At 38.3% G+C, this 17,408-nt stretch overlaps 1 protein-coding gene across 2 annotated transcripts in view; it reads left to right on the top strand.

The window, feature by feature from the left end:
• LOC121939234 (CTD small phosphatase-like protein) overlaps positions 1 to 16,844 on the top strand; it is a 29,094-nt gene extending 12,250 nt beyond the window's left edge. Inside the window, exons 2-8 of one of the 2 annotated variants that reach the window (XM_088085912.1) lie at positions 1,623 to 1,780; positions 1,912 to 1,944; positions 5,604 to 5,705; positions 7,494 to 7,550; positions 8,318 to 8,410; positions 8,976 to 9,161; positions 10,947 to 16,844. In XM_088085912.1, coding sequence (XP_087942038.1) covers positions 1,623 to 1,780; positions 1,912 to 1,944; positions 5,604 to 5,705; positions 7,494 to 7,550; positions 8,318 to 8,410; positions 8,976 to 9,161; positions 10,947 to 11,072 — 755 coding nt within the window. In that variant the 3' untranslated portion in view covers positions 11,073 to 16,844. The remainder of the gene's footprint in view (positions 1 to 1,622; positions 1,781 to 1,911; positions 1,945 to 5,603; positions 5,706 to 7,493; positions 7,551 to 8,317; positions 8,411 to 8,975; positions 9,162 to 10,946) is intronic. The other variant, XM_088085913.1, reaches the window with a different exon arrangement.
• The last annotated feature ends 564 nt before the right edge of the window (positions 16,845 to 17,408 follow it).

The raw sequence follows: 17,408 nt of genomic DNA, 5'->3' as shown, positions 1-17,408 counted from the left end.
GAATAGTTGTGGTATTTTTTAAGGTTTGTCTGAAGTTTGTTGTTGTGTACAAGTCATTTTGACGTCTTCTGTTCTGACAAACGTCTGTCGGGTCTTTGTTTAAGGTCAGGAGCACAAAGTGGCACAACATCAAGATGCCAAAAGACATGACATAATGCTATTTGCTCTCCGCCGGTCTGCAGTTGCAAAAGCGCTCTGGTTGTACGAGCCGAGGGGTGAGCGGGGGGGACTAATGGGTGGAGAGGAATGCAGCCTTGTATAGGCTCTGCGGGGTCTGAGGGCCTCCCGCCTCCTCCCTCCCCTCGCCTCTTGTGTCCAGGCTGCTTCAGTCACTCACCTGCCAGCTGAAACATGGGAGGGAAATGTAAGAGAGCTTTCAAAATGGAGACTCCTGAGCCAATCAGCCGAAGGGATTCACGGCAGGGCAAGAAGGAGGAGGGAGGAGCGTGCAGCCCCCAACTTGTCACTATTAATAAAAGCTTGGTGTCTGATTTAGGCCCTGCTTCGTAGTCCTGGAATGAGAGACGATTTGCAATCAGAGCAGAGCGTGCTCTGCACTGTGGCTATGTGTGACTGATGAAGTCACCCGGCCAGCCAAGTTATTTTCTGATCAGTGGTTCTGCCAAGCCGGGTCAACAAAACCAACACTAATGCCATTTAATCACGCTGTCAAGGTCTCACCTATTGTTGTGATTCAGTGCCGCTCGCACCACTGTGGCCGCTCAGGAGGGTTGCAATGAGCATACACAGGGTTCATGCAGTCATGAAAAACCTGGTGAATATACCCTGAAAGTTTTGGAAAAGTCATGAAGTTTTGTGTAACCTGTGAAATTTGATATTCCAATTATAACGTCTGTTTTTACAGGCCTCTGGAAGCCTTCTTTTAAAAAAAATCACCAAAACTTTTTAAAGAAAACAAAATTGCCGCACTTGTTTTAAAGGAAAAAAAAAGTTCTTTATAAATCACAAAAAAGTTAAAGAAAGAAAAGTAGCCAAAAGTATTTTGTAAAAAGTCATTTATTTTCTTTAAAAATCACCAAAAAGGAAAAAAAGATGAAAAAAATTGGCCATTTTTTCTTTAAACGTCACCTAGAAATTTTAAGAGAAAAATACCAAAAATTAAAAGAACAAACTGCAAAAAAATAAAGAAAAAATGGTGATTTTTAAACCCTAATAAAATATTTTAAAAAGTGCTTAAAAATTATTTGACATACCTCCCCCCCTTTATGCACCACCCTTTCATAAATAAACACTTCCTTTGTTTTATTAAAATATTAAGCTTTAATCCTTTCTTGAATACTTCTTTTAAATAATATATATTTTACATTTTAAACATCGGCTACATCGTAGTGAAAAAGAACTGATGAGGAGTATCAGTGGTCGTTTCAGAGAATATTTGGCTTATGGAAAAATCATAGAAATTCATTGGCTAAAAATGTGTTTGAACCTTGATGTAACATTTAGTCCTCAGTTATTCCAGCAGCGTCCGCAGCTCAGCATGCAAATAACTAAATGTAAATGCTTCTCAGCTCCAGCCTGCTTCCATTTTTGTGACAGAACATCGATTTGCATATCCACTTGTTCACCCTCCGCTCTCCCACTCCCTCCTGTTGTTTTGACAGCGTCCCAGTCGAACAGCAGCCTAAAGAAGCAGAGGAGCCGGAGCATCTTCAGCACATTCTTCTGCTGCTTCCGAAACTACAATGTGGACCCGCCGGCCACCAACACCAACACCAGCTCCCTGCCTCCACCTGTCGAGGAGAACGGATCGCCTCCCAAGGTGCCGCTCCACCAAAATCAGTTTTTTCTTCATCCTTGTGCACCTTTTTGTTTCTTTTTTTTTTTTTTGGTTCTCCTTCTGACCCCTCACCCTGTATCTGTATGTGTGTGTCTATCTCTCCTGTGTTGTAGTGTGACCAGGTCGAGGTCATCCCTGTCCCTAGTGTATGTATCGCCTTTTTTGTTGTTGTTTCCTTTCCTTTGCATGCAGGCTGAGTGGGCTGGTGCTGGCACATCCTGTCTGTGTGGGCTCCAGTGCACCTCAGAGAGCTTTTGCTCTGCTGCCGTACTGCGGCTCATTTTCAGCCGATCGTAGCGCCGGCTGCGTGGAAGGTGTTTATGCACCTGTGGGTTTAAAAGGTGCCTCTGCGCCTGATCTGCATGAGTGACTCTCTGTGGTTTGTATGCTTTCAGAAATACAGTGACACTAACTGTCTAACAAATTAAGTGTAAAATGTTTTAAATAATTGCCTCAGGTGCTTTGCAAGATGTAAATCCCATTCTTTGTGCTACTTAGCTATAATAATATGAGAGTTAACCCTTTGAAACCTGGAGCATCATCAACTTTTTTTGTGTTGCTTTCAGGGACATTTCACAATATTTAAACCTTAAAATCTGGTGCAATTTCTTTCTTAAATTGAATAAGCAGCTGGGTAAGAAATGTTCTATAAATTGGCAAAAAAATAGCAGATTTAGGAAATTACTTTTAAGAAGCTAGGGAAAGTGAGAAAATATATTTAAAGTTATAACTACATATTTTAAATAATTATAAGAATTTAAGCACTTTTTAAAGATAATTTCCTTGTTGTTTTTACTTTTTTTTTCAGATTTTCAGGTTATTTTCTCGTACATTTAACACATTTTTTTGTAATTATTGTGTCAATTCTTCTGTCGTTACTCATTGCTTTCTTCCCATATTTTTGAAAGAAATCCAGCCGATTTGCTTCGGTTTCAGAGGGTTAAGCTCCACAGCAGCTCTTCGTGTTTTAGTGTGCTTCTTAATTAAAGGGTGAAACTAATTAATCTGGTCACACAGGGAAATAATTAAATGTGATCTGATCTATGTACTGGTTCAGTTATTAATCAGTGACTGTATGAAGCTCAACTCTGACAGGGGAAGTCAACGCGAAATTTAAAAATATATATTTTTCCTCCTACCTGTAGAGCTATTAATTTATAGACTATTTAGATGTGAGATGTTGAGTGTTGGAGATTTCAGCTGCAGAGATGTTTGCTTTTTCTCTGATATAATAAAGCTTGATGGTATCGACTTGTGGTGCTCAAAGCGCCAAAAATTCCACATTTGGAAAACTCAGCAGCAATGTCTATTTGCAGAAATCATGATGTGGTTTTTCAAGATAATCCACAGACCTTGTTGAGAGCAGTTTCATGTAGGAACTATTTTCTTTGAAGAGGTGGCACCTTGTAAAGCAGCTTCAGCCGTGTGTGTGTGTGTGTGTGTGTGTGTGTGTGTGTGTGTGTGTGTGTGTGTGTGTGTGTGTGTGTGTGTGTGTGTGTGTGTGTGTGTGTGTGTGTGTGTGTGTGTGTGTGTGTGTGTGTGAGAGTGTGTGTGAGAGTGTGTATGGGTGAATGTGACGCATAGTTTTAAAGCACTTTCAGTGGTGGTGAGAATAAAAGAGGAGCTTTTTATTTATGATTCTGTCTCCCAAATTACACCCGCCAACCAAATAATGAAGGAAGCGTGCATCTGGGTGACGTAATAATAATAATACTAAAAACCATAATAATAACAACAACAATAATAATTCTCATTATGTTTATCATAATCATCATTTTTATATTGATATAGCACCTTTCGAAGTGCTTTGCCCATTAACACAGCTGACATCAACATTTACAAGATATAAAATGAGATAAAATAATATTAAAAGTAACGATATATACCATTAGTTAAAAAAGGCCGAGTGAAAAGTGAGTTTTAAGATGAGATTGAATGGAGGTCACTGAGTTTCACAGCTGAGAAAAGCAAAGCATGCTCACCTTTAGTGACAAGACGAGATTTTGGAGCCATTAGTCGAGCTTTGTGGGAGGATCTCAGGCGGCGATGAGGCTCATATGGAGTTAACAAGTCTCAGATAAAGGCAGGAGCCTGACCATTCAGGGTTTTAAAAACAAGCAGTACACATAAATGTCATCCTCCTCAGCCGAGCTGTAACCATAGCTGGCTCAGGAAATGTGCACGCTTCCTTCTGCATGGTGATTCGGTTCAGTGCGGTGCTGCAGGTGTAGTTTGGTAGAAAGAAAGTAGTTCCTAAATGAACCTGCTCACAGCTACGTCTGTGGATTTTCTTGCTTAACTGGCTCCTGATGTCTTTAAAGAGACACTGCTGTTGAGTTAGATGAGAGCAATATCTATTTTTTTCTGTCTTCATACTGCCCTGAAATTGCAGTTTTAAGGTGTGTGACGGTATTTTTGTGTAATTCATGGTTTCTGAATACAAGTCTATTTAACCCTTTAACAGTGACACTGAGAAATACCAAAAAACATTTAACATTGTAGACCATAGGATATGTTAACACATCATCACCTCATGCATCAATTTATTAAGAAAAAAAGCATTTGGCTTGTATATTCCATTGTAAAAAAGTACAAATGTCAAGGTATTATAATACAGATCTAACAAAAAAAGTAACTTTGTAAAAAAAGTGTAAAAATAAAAACAAACAGATACAAATAAAAATAAATCCAGCAACAAAAAAAAACAGTTTTAAATATGTGGTTAAAAAATTGTCGATGTGGTATAATAAGAACCTGAAAATTAAAGTAACTTCATAAAATAAACAAATTAAATAAATATTAAAAACAGATAAATATAAAAACAAAAAAATAAATCTAGTAACAAAATCTGTAAAATGCTTGGTAGAAAAATAGAAATATCATAAAAACAGAATTTAATAGAGTTAGAGTATAACCAAAATACCAGAGTGCATCTTTATGAAATGAAATTGGCTTTTGCAAAGTTTTTAGTAAAGCAATTAGATCGAAAAAAATAAATTTCAACCGTGCAGTTACAATGCCTGTTAAAGGTTTTACAGAATTAAGACTAGCTTCCTTACCTTGTTTACTCAGTATAAAACACACTCAAACTCTACTGAAACAAAAAAAAATCATCAAAACCGTCTTAGTTATACTTCATAGTTGTTTAGTAAATTAGTCTGCTGTTCAAACAATTACCAAATCTTAATGCTCCTCGTCAGGTGTGAAAATATACTGTTTTCACCTGCAGTTTCTATTATCTCCCTTCTGTTACATCTGTATCTTAAACCCTCACACCAGAGCTGTCTAGATTTATAAATAGCACAACAGGTAAGAGGGGAAATGTGTATTTTTGATTTTGGGTTGAACTATCCCGTTTAAGATCCATCAAAAGTAACTGATTTTTAATGCAGCGCTTTCTTTCTCGCACCGAGGCATAGTTCCCACATGACTTTTTTCATGTTCACACATGAATATGAAGTTCATAAAAGGTTAATTTTGGGTAATTTAAATGAAACTGAAAGCAGCTAACCTTCTGCATGGCCTTTGTTTCATTTATGTAAAATCTAAGGAGATTTCAGACAGTGTTAAATATCTGTGAGTTGGAGGGAATAACCGGCGTTTAAGAGTCCTATAAGGTGTCATTTTGAGTCAGTGGGTCTGTACACGCATCATTTCAAACATGGCTTTCAGTCAGCTGCGGTATCACCCATGGAGATGCTCTTCCTAACATGGCTTTTGTGCTCAGCCCTGCACGTTAATTTATGCAAAGAATGTGTCTTTCTCTGCATATATCTGACATGATACGCCTTGTTTTTCCCCGCAGCCACCAGCCAAATACCTCCTACCAGAGATGATAATATCTGACTATGGCAAAAAGTGTGTGGTGATTGACTTGGATGAAACGCTCGTCCACAGCTCATTCAAGGTAAAAAAAAATTGCTCATATTAAGGTGTGCTGTTTGTGTTGTGCACAGTCCTGCAGTTGAAGTGAGTGTGAGCTTGCTAAGGCTGTCTGTGTTACAAAGATAACAAAAAAACAACAATGTTCTTCTTATCTTTAATGTTTTTAAAGCACTACGTGGTTTATCTGACTGTTTGTCTGAATATGCTCCGACCTGATGTCTCAGATCCTCTGAAGCTGGCTGACTTAATATACCAAAAATGAATTACAAAAAGATTGGTTAAGCCTTGTTTGTTTTCATGCACAAATAATCTGGAACAGACTGCCCATAAAAATGAGATAACATTTTATGGTTGTTATTTCTTATACATTTTTTTTATGCGCTTTTACTGTTTTGAATTTTGTTGTTTAATATTTCTTTTATATTTGTATTTCTTTTTTTTTTGTTTTCCACCTCTGGCCTGTCTGCAACTTATTTCCAGAGTTATGGTATCCATGTGCTGTCTAATTATTTTATTTTATTTTATTAATGTATATATTTTTTCATACTTTTAGGGTTTAATTTTCAGCACTCTTGCATATAAAGCACTTTAAGATTATTATTATTATTATTATTATTATTAAAATCATACCTTTGACTACCCTGAAACGTGTGCTTTTCAGTAGAGATACATATAGAATATACTGTATATACTCTGCAGTGAGAGTAAAACATATATATCTGTATATATTGTCTATGTATTGTCTTTGTCAGCCAGTAACCTCCAGGATGTCAAAGCTGTGTTTCATCCATTAAAACACTGTGTAAACAGAGCCAGGAGAGGGGCAGGTGGTGGAGGATGATCAGTGGAAATATTACAGCTCTGATTGTGCATTTAGAATAAAAGCATCGTGGTTTTAGGAAAGTCTGAAGCCTGGCTGTTGTTTGCAATCAGCTGCAGTTATAATTAGCTACAGTTTCTTCTCAAAGTGATCGTTCAGACTTTTTGAAGGGGGTTGTATGATGCCGTGTTCACACTGAACGCGATAAAAATTTTGTTGTTACATTCATACTGTTAAGTGCAAAAAATGCGCCATTGAAGGCCATTCAAACTGCAATTTTTGATGTCATTCTGGGCTTTTGACTTGGAATTTGTAATTTTTACTATTTTCCACCTGATGACAGAATTTTATAAATATTTGGCATATGGAGAAAATACATGCTATTTCCACTCGGTGCACTGTCATAATCAATGTTGTTCCAAATCGCTGACATATCCCAGACTGTGATCCACTAAAAATATATATATATATGCTTTGCATGTAGTATATTGAAAATAATTCATTTTTTGTAAAAACTTAGTGGCATCATGACAAAAAAACTGACAACGCTGACAGTGTAATAACACCCAACTTCAAAAGATCCAAACAGTCCCTTTCAGCTTGAACAAGCCTCGTCACATGTAGAAATCTGCAGCCGTAGTAACCTGCGCCGGCCGTTTTTAGTTAAAGTCCAGAACCTGATGTGTGTAGACCTCCTTCTGCTCCTCTTCCTGTTTATCTGTCTTTGCACTCGCCGTCCAGATCCCGTCTGAGGGCGTCCGCCTCATCGCCTGTCCAGTTAGGTTTACTAGAGAGGTTGCAGAGGGAGGAGGACAACGAGGAGGATTTGTTTTGGAAAAAAAAAGACTGATAATTTTCGTCCTCCGTCCTTAGATTTGACTATCTGAGAGCTGCAGAGTTTAAGTGTTCCTGGCAGGACCTCTGCTGATCATTTGTGGTACTACACCAACAGTTTAAATAACTGACATGCTGCTGTTTCTCCTCTCACAGCCCATCAGCAACGCAGATTTTATTGTTCCAGTGGAGATCGATGGTACCGTTCATCAGGTAATGCGCACAAACGATATAAATACATGTAATACAAGTGATTTTTTTTCCCATTAGAAGCAACAGTTGTTTTTTAATCCAGTGTGAAGATCCTGAGGAGACTGGCTGTGATCCAGTTCAAGTAATCCAGGATAGGCTGTGTGTATCCGGGTTGGCCTATTCATGATTACTTGCACTGGGTGGCAGCCGCTGATCCGAGAGAGGAGGAGGAGGAGGGTGACTAAACTGTGAGTGACGATGAGGCGGTCACCAAACTGAAGATTTTTGACAATGCAAGGCACGCGTGCCTCACTGTGTCTGCAGCACTTATCGGCCTGGTTTTGGTGCTTTTCTACACACACACACACACACACACACACACACACACACACACACACACACACACACACACACACACAGTGCAGTCTTACTTTCCATAACAAACTCCGCTAACCTGTGTCCCATATACACCCGTCTTACAGAGGAGAACACTTTGCCGGTAACATTAGTCATAGAAAATGAGAACAGGTCAAGGTTTTACTTTTCAAGCAGTAAAAATGTTTTAGCATGACGTGTCTGAGTTAATCTGATTTACTTGAGACGGCACATCCTGTGATGCACAAGCGCGGTACATCGTGCTGCTTTACATCATATTGTTGTAATACTGCTAAACATTACAAAGTAAAGTTATTGTAAACTGGCTCTTCTAGTTGTTGATGTGTCCGACACTCATGTTTAACCATGTATGCTGTTTTTCTCTGGCCTAAACCCTGTGGTGTGTCTTGCAGGTGTATGTGCTGAAACGACCCCATGTGGACGAGTTTCTTCAAAAGATGGGGGAGCTTTTTGAATGTGTGCTCTTTACAGCCAGCCTTGCCAAGGTTTGTTCACACCTGGATGTGTTTTCTGTGCGTTTGTGACCACAGAACAACGTTTTCTTTTTCCTTGTTCTGGTATTTATTTGTCATCTGCTCCTGCTGTCTGAATTTTCACACTTCCTCTGCTTCACTTTCCGTCTGCGTCTTTTGCGTCTTAGACAATAATGCATGGGTAAGTTTAATGAATGAGATGGAGAATAAACCATTTTAGGGGCCTAATGTTCCAGTAGTGTCTAATGCTCCCCGTGCTGCGTTGAAAGCTAGGTGTCAGTGGTGCTTGTTGTGTCATAGAGTAGTATTTCCTGAGGCATCTTCCCTGTTGGGTAAACACAGCTGTAACCGGCTTTACTTCCTTTTGGAATAATCACGTAGCCTTTGCAAGTTTCTCTGTTTGGACTCTAGTTGAAGCGTATCACCACACAGATTTGCATCACAAAGTGTTTTCACAATATGCTTAAACATTTGATATTATGTGCTTTTTTTTAGTTGTACAGCAGTAAAATTGAGTGTAATATTAGTTTTTTTCTCCAGTGTAACATGTTGTTGTGTGTTTGTTTGGATTGGGCAGTATGCAGACCCTGTGGCAGACCTGCTGGACCAGTGGGGCGTGTTTCGAGCGCGGCTTTTTAGAGAATCCTGCGTTTTTCACAGAGGGAACTACGTCAAAGACCTCAGCCGGCTGGGACGAGAGCTCAGCAACGTCATCATTGTTGACAATTCACCCGCCTCTTACATTTTCCACCCTGAAAATGCTGTGAGTTCCTGAGGAAGTAATTTATTTGTGACTGTTAAAAGCTACTTTCATACTCTCACTCATTCATACTCTGAATTCACCACCAAAGAGTCCAAGACTCTCATTGTTTACTCACCTGATACAGTCCATTGTCTTAGATACATTTTTATGTAGTAATAATGAAAATTTGTATAGCACCTTTCAGGCAAAAAATGCAGCCCAGTGTGCTTTACAACAAAGAAATTACATGCACCAAATGCTTCACATAAAAAGACATAAAGACACAATAAAACCTGCAAGTAAAAATAAGATAAGGTCAGAACAGAATGCATCTTCACATGGATAAAACCCACGTGATAATACAAATAAAAGTTAGATAAAAACAAGATTAAAAATAGAATACACAGATGGAAGTAAAACCTATAGAGATAATATGAATAGAAATAAAGCTAACAATAGTGTGTAAAATGAAGGAAATTACAACATTTTAAAGAGTATTGACGTTTTTGTAACATGACTTCAGGACGCTAAACAAAAATGCACCCTGTTTGGAGAAAAGGCAGGAGTGCAGTGTACTGCTGTAGAAGGGGGGCAGCAGCAAAAGGTATTTTGGCCAGCAAAAACAACATCAGTTAAAAGTGTAGGCTATATTTGGAGTATTTTCACCAGTTAACCATGTGAGTGAAATACTCACACTGTTGAGCCCTGAAACAGCAGCTCCGGTGCTCTCTGAGGTAAAATTACAGTTTTTGTCAAAGCAGTCTGGTAGCTTTGAAGAGAGCAAAAAAACGGCTTCAGTTAGCCGTCAGAAAGGGCTGTCTGACGGCAAGATGAAGCGATGACAATATTCTAAATATAGCATACACTTAAACTGATAGCCTCATCCGCAGCAGCACATTGCTAAGCTTCCAGACTGGAGCCGTGCCGACTGACTGACCGACTGGATAAAAACCTCATGTAACCCCACTTTAAAAAATCTGAACTCTTATCTTAAATATTTAACCTTTGAACACCTGGATTAACATCAGTTTTCTTGAACTGTATTGCGATGAGAAAATTGGTTTAATTTCTTTGAAAAAAAATGGAATAAAACATAATGAGCAACTTGGCAAAAAAAAGTCGTGCAAACTGCAAAAAAATAGTGAAAGAGGAAAGGAATTTATCAGAATTTATGTTGGAGGGAATATTAGATATTATCAAAAAACGAGAGAAAAACGTCCAGAAAGCTATACTCATAATGCTCTTAATTGTATATTTAAATTATGTTACAAAAAAATTAAAAACGTGGCAAGAAATGTCTTGCAAACAAGTTTAGTAAAAGGAGAAAGAAAATTATTTAAAAAAATAAGTTGGTGGGAAAATATCAAAAAATGCAGGAAAAATGTCCAGAAAACTGTATTTTTTATTTCGTAATTATGCATTTAAAATTGTTACAGAAAAAAAAGAAAAAAACATATTTTTTATTGCTCTTTCTTTGGAGTCTTTCTTTTTTTTGTGCTAATTTGTTTTTTTACTTTTCAGTTATTTTACTTGTTTGTTTGTTTGTTTCTGGGGGGGGGTTGTTTTTTTTACTAATTTCTTGATCATTTTTGGGCCATTTCATATGAAGTTGCTCGTCATTGTTTTTTGGTTTTTTTTTTTAAACGAAATTCAATAATCCAACAAATCAATTGGATTTATTAAGTTACTTAAAAATTAGTTTAATTTTTTTGTTTGTTTGTTTTTAATGTTGTTTGAAGTTCTGGTATTCTTATTAAATCAATCTTAGCTGTTGAATAACTTGCGGTGGTTTCCTCGTCTCTGAAGGTCCCTGTCCAATCCTGGTTTGACGACATGAATGACACAGAGCTCCTGGACCTGCTGCCTTTCTTTGAGGGACTCAGCAAAGAAGAGGAGGTTTACGGAGTCCTGCAGAATCTGAGAGGCAGGTAGCAGGACACACCACAGCACCCTCCTCTCTCTGTCCGTCTCTGCTCCTTCCTACAAACACGTCTCTCAGACTCAGGCAGATCCTCCCACACGCGCCCCTCTTGTCTCTGCCCCAAGGGGACGCCTTGGAGTCTCACTGTGGAAACCTTCATGTTTAACCCCGTCTCCGCTCTCATGTCCTGGTGACCGGCTGCCTTCTGAGTGCCATCAGAAAACAAAAAAACAAAAAACAAAAAAACAAACACTACATATCCCAGGAGCACTGTGTTTCACAAAAAAACACACACACCAGAAAGCGTACAGAGCGTCCTGAGCTGATAATACCGGGGACAAAATGCCAAGAGGAATGAACTCTGGTCTTTATTTTCAAACCAACAAAGTTTTACTATTCGGTGAAGTGCTTATTTTAAAACCAAAAAAAAAAGTTTTGTCTGAAATTTCTTTTGTGGGTACCACACAAAAGTCTGAAAAGATTTTGTCCTCGTATTGTTGCTATGCAGGCAGTTTCTGGTGGTAGAAAGGACTGTGATTCTCTTTTCTTACTGAATGAAGTGCCTTGTGTGAATGTTGTTTATATGGGAAGATATTTTGTACATGGCATATTTCCGGAGTACTTCAGTCTTTTCACACACAATATGCTTTAAAGTGGACACGGAAGTATCTTGATATAAAAGTTTTACTTTTTTGAGTATCAAACGCTGGGTAAATGTCTCCATAATATTCTCTTTTTTTTCTCTCCCAGTATGCTTGTGCCATTATTTAGATGTGATTTGTTTCTTTCTGCTTTCATTATACGTAGAAATATTTGTTTTAGGCAAAGGAGTACGTTTGCAATTGTGAACTTTTACGCCCAACCTGCAAGTACAGTAGTTCTTTAATAGTTTGATCTGAAAGCTCAGATGAATTGTGCCATTTATTTTCTGTCTCTCCCCCTTTTATCTCATTTTATTATTATTATTATTATTATTATTATTATTATTATTATTATTATTTGCCAATTAAGAATTTTTAACAGGCTTCATATCTTTAAGAGGGGTTCAGCTATAACTGTTAAACCATTAGTAGTAAGTATAGCATTATAGGCTTTATTCTTTTGACAAATAGTTGTTTGTTTTTAATGTTTTGAGGTCCTTGTTTGTCATGTTGTGCTCTTCATGTGGCTAGCTGTCAGCCCACCTTTTTTCTTTTTTTTGGGCACACATAAGTGGTGCAGTTTCACCCTTAAAACCTCCTCCTAACTGGACGCGATGCGAGCGAACATGAATATCTGCTAACAGCTAAGCGCTGTGTTGTTTGAAAAAAAAAAGATGCTTTCCTGGCTGTATTTTCATCTCCAAACATTTGTCAGAGCGACAGAAAGTTGTTTCTTTTGCTCACTCAGGGCTCAAAAAGCTCCCTGAATTTTGTCGATAATCGTGTATTCGGATACTATTTTATCCGCCAGAGTTCACTCGCTCGCTGTTTGTTAGGAAGAGGCGGCAGGCGGCCTTCACACAAAACCCGGCGTTGCAGCGATTGGTCACGTGGTTGCTTGGTGGCGTGGGAGTCTGAGGTTTCCCCTTAATACGGCGTAATCATGACACGTCAAAAAACAGTATAATTATGATTTTAAATTTTTTATTATTGCAAAAACATATTTTGTGATTTCTTTTAATTTATTACAATTTATGAACTCCAGATTTTATGATTCTCCAGATATTTCCCCAAAGGAAAACTGGCGATATCTTGTTAAAGTGCAGCTGCGGACTAATACTATATATATACTGTAGTAGTAATAGTATATATATTCCTGCAGTGCTCCTAATAAACAGTCCAGCTCCAAAAACATAAAATCAGTATGTGTGGCAGATGTTTTAATCGTGGCTGACCGCCACAATTAAATAGATGTTTGGGGAAACCGTGTTTTTTTCTAACGTGATAAAGCTTTCGGTCTGTTCATCTCTCTTCCAAAATGCAGCCAAATGTATGTATTTTATTATTCTCTGCCACTGAAAGTAAAATTTGTGTTTGCATTATTAATAAGATACACAAAAAACAATACGTATTATCTGTATTGATACAGTTTTTGCGGTGCAGTACTATGCTATATTAATGTTTTTCCCCCACCCCATGTGAGAGTCTCGCTTAGACCATTTTTTGGGGGGTGGAGGGTTGAGAGAGAGGACAGTAGTCTAATTAAAAGGCTAAATCAAGCTTTAACTGTAGCTCGACGTAACTTTGCAATATTTACCAGCACAGGAGCGAAGCGATGTCCATATTTTAGCTACCTAAAGAACCAATATCGGTCTAAGTGTGCATTATTATTATTCAAATACTGTTTGAATGTTGTCTCCTCTTTAGCTCCCACAACAGCTGATGGAGGCAGCGGCAGAGCAGCTCGGCCGCTCAGTGGAGTAAAATAACTTTTTCTCAGCGGAGTCTGGCGTTTTTGATAAAAACGGCTTCAAATCCCCGTCGATGAGGGCTGTTTTACAGCGAGGGAAAGCGGTGAAAATATTCTAAATAAAGCACACATTTAAAACCGATAATGATTTTAGCCCGTTTGACTCCTGTTACATGTTTCTGCAGCATGATTTTGGGTTGCGTTTATCTTTTTCGCCCCACCGCCGCGGCCCAGACACACGCCCACTTTAAAACGAGCTAGACGAAGAGCGCGTTCGCCACAGCGTCCAGTTTGGTGTGAACGCAGCCTAATGGGATGATGTTTCTCCAAAATTGTACACAGTTGCAAAGGTATCCCTTTTGTGGTTTCAGGCAGGCTGGGATCTTACAGCAGAGGGGTCTGGTGCCATGTTTTTATTTTTTCTTGAGGTTAGTGTCTTTAGGGAATATAGGATAGTGTCGGATCGAGTCCGGCCAGCGTTAAAATCACACCGCTCTCTCCTGGTGTGAAACCAGCGGGGGCGCTGTGGCGTTCACCTGCCCGGACTCTTTTAAACTGCTCTTCACCTCAGTGCCTACGTTTGAGAGGAGCCACGCAAACCGAATGCTGCGACACGAGCTACCATGGCAATAACCTTTTTTTGGGAAGGGGGAGTTTCCATGCCGAGTGTTTGGTTTGGGCGTCGAGAGCACTTGATAAGCCGGTGGAAGTCTGGTGACACTAAAGGCCGGCCTGGTTCTCACAGTGACCCAAAAACTGGACACAACAATTAAGTCTTTCAGTCATTTTAGAATAAAAATGTAATTTTTCTTTTCTTTTTTCAAAAATACTGAAACAACTTGAATGTTGCTCGGTCTATTTCGGCAACAACAGCCAAACAACCTTGTACAGTGAACTACATTGCCATCAGCTTTTGTTGTGGAAGAAATCAAAAAGAAAAAGGACGCCTTCCAGACGTACAGACGGGCGCTCGGCTCATCAGACGGCCTCCCGACGTTCGGGGCCAGCTCTGCGCGGATCGCTACCGGGGCGCTGCAAACGGACTGTGAAGAACCTCACCGTGGCGTTGATGCCTTACTGCCCGCGGAGGCACAAAGCAATGTTTCTTCATCGATTCCAACGTCACATCGACACGTTTCAGCATCGTCTCATTTCTTACGGAGTGTGATAATAAGTTCATGTACTCGAGCAGTGGTTCCCAACCTGTTTTTTGTTGTTTTTAACTCCGCATCCTGTCGTCAGCACCACGCGGCGGGCCCCAAATGTGTTCTGTAACTGGATGTCATTAAACACAATTCACAATATTTTTTTCTTCAGTTTTTTTTTATGTCCGTACAGTTTTTTTTCGTACAATTAAACTGTCAATATTTAGGTTTTTTGGGTCAAGTGCTGGACATTAACCCTCTAAAGCAAGTTGATCTGATTTCTTTCAAAATTATGGGAAAAAGGCGGTGACCAACCAAAGAAGAAAATGACCCAAAACTTAGCAAGAAGTTAGTGAAAAGTGTCGGAAAACAACCTGATAATTATATTTTTAAAAAAAGAAGGAAAAAGTTTTTTTAAACGACCAGAAAAAAAGTGATTACGTTTTTAATAATTCCTTGAAGTGTAAATAGTCTTTTTTTTCTTTTTCCTCTAGCTTTTTAATATTTTTTTGATTTACTAATTTTAGCAGTCTGGAACATTTCTAACCAGTTTGCTTATCGCCTTATTACCCATGGTTTTCAAATAAATCACACCAATTTGTGCAACGTTCAAAGGTTTCAATACTTGTGAAAGGCGTCTAAAGTTAGCTTAAGAGTCTTTAAAAGTCACAAAAAAATAAGAAAAAAATGGCCAAAATGCTTTCTTTTAAAATCAGCAAAAAAAATCATAGTTGAAAAAAAGGCTTTTTTTTTTTTTTTTAGGAAAGTTTTCTTTAAAAATCTAAATTTAAGTAAATACAAAAAACCCAGAAATTTAAAGTCTCTCATCAGTGCTAAAAAATGATTTGACATGCCTCCTCCTTTTCGCACCACCTTCTCCCCTCTCATTAATTACAAACGGTCTCTGAATTATATTTAAATTTTCAGGTCTAATCCTGTCCTGAATTTATTTTTCTTTAAATAAAATATTTTTTAAAGGAGCAATTATGCTGCACAGAGCAAGAACTGATCGAGCATCAGAGATTGTTTCAGAGAAAATGTGGTCTTGAAAATTTGCCAAAAAGTGATTGAAATTTATGGGTAAAAATGTGTATGAGCTCTGTATCAGGACTGAATCCATTAGTTCTGCTTACAGTTCAAAATTCTATTATTTTTCACCAAAATTTATTTTATCTCATTTTTTTAATAGAAAACCTTGTTTGCCAATTTTTTTAAAGGGGTGAGCTGGCATACATGTTTAGCATCACAAACAAGTTTACAAAATTTATCTTTCAGATAAAATTATTGTATTAAAAGAAGAAGAAAGGAAGAAATAAAAAAGAAAAAGTAAATAAAAAAAGAAAGGCGAAAGAAGAGGAAAATAAAAAAGAAACAACACTGAATGTCGAAAAGGTCGACCAAAATTTTCAGGCCTCGAGCGCCATAGAGATGAACGGGTCGCGTCTCCAGAGCTGTATCCAGTTCTCTTTATACATCCACGCACGGGTTGGGAATCACTGTTCTGGACTATATGGGAGGCAAATGAACATTATGAAGCATTAAAAAGCTCAGACATCTGCTCTGTTCATGGTGTGATATTAAAAAGACCACCCACACTACTTCATAATTTCCAACTATTTTTTTCTGCTGCTCCTTCAGGTGAAATCTTTCTGCATAAGCGTTTGTGTCGGTGGCGAGATCACGATGGTTTCAGTGCAATGTCCTTTTTTTTCTTTCTTTTTATATATAAGAAGCATTTGGTCGACTCTTCTCAACCTCTCAATGATGACCTTTCTCTGAAAAACCGCCGTTTGTATCATTGTGATATTTTTCTACCTGCCTTTTGTCAGTATTTTGGTTTGAGAAGGTTCGCGTGACCCTGTTGTGTCCGACTTTTCATCGTCCCCGTCCTCTCAGATCTGTATCGTCCCTCTCTCGCCTTTCGGTGAGAATTCTCAGTCAGGTCTCGTCTTTTCTATCAGGGGTCGTGTGTGTGTGTGTGTGTGTGTGTGTGTGTGTGTGTGTGTGTGTGTGTGTGCGCTTCCTTAGAGTTTTTCTTTGTGTCTCACCTCACTCATAATCACACATTCATCATTTTATATTAATTTAACACCAAAGTTCTGCAACACTTGAGTTCAAGTCACTGTGCTTTTTTTTTTTCGTGAGGTCATTCACTTTATTTTCGGTTCTTGTTGGTTTACTTTAGCAGTGTGTCCTCCTGAGCATCAGTTTTCTTTCTTTCTATAATAAACGGCTTCATTGAAACTATTTCATCATGTCCTCTTTTTTTATAGATATATATACATATATATAACGTATGATATGGTACATGACTTTAGGCCAAAGATCATCACTTCAGATCGGTGTGATTGAGGTTTCTGCTGTCTGTTCCTGATTCAAAAAAAAAAAAGTAATGAGAGAGGATGTTACTGTGTTCTGTTGGTTCACTGTAAAATATACTTTTATTTTGACGTTAATTTCCTTCCAGTCCTGTCACAATAAAGCACATTTTTATGGAGGAATGTTGCTTGTCTTCTGTCAAATTTTAGCCACTTCAAAGGTAAAACTTTTCACCGTGGATATTAAGTGACTGATGGGAACAACAGCATCATAATGTTCAGAGGATTTTAGGACGATTCTCAGATCTTAGGATATTTTTAGGATTGTGCTGAGCAGACGTAGTGATTTGGGGGCCTGGGGCCACAGGCACATTGCCTTTCTCTTAATTCAATATGAAATATCCCTAAAATATGTCTTCAGTGTACTCAGTATTAATATTTTACTTGACAAAAGAAATGATTCCCATCAAAGCAGTGGAAAACAAAATTGCAC

The sequence above is a fragment of the Plectropomus leopardus genome, chromosome 12 (assembly GCF_026936395.1).
Source record: "Plectropomus leopardus strain MGB_pleo_1.0 chromosome 12, ASM2693639v1, whole genome shotgun sequence".
In the NCBI taxonomy this organism is placed as follows: Eukaryota; Metazoa; Chordata; class Actinopteri; order Perciformes; family Serranidae; genus Plectropomus; species Plectropomus leopardus.
The sequence above is the reverse complement of the archived record's forward strand: the minus strand, read 5'-3'. Positions and strand labels throughout refer to the sequence as shown.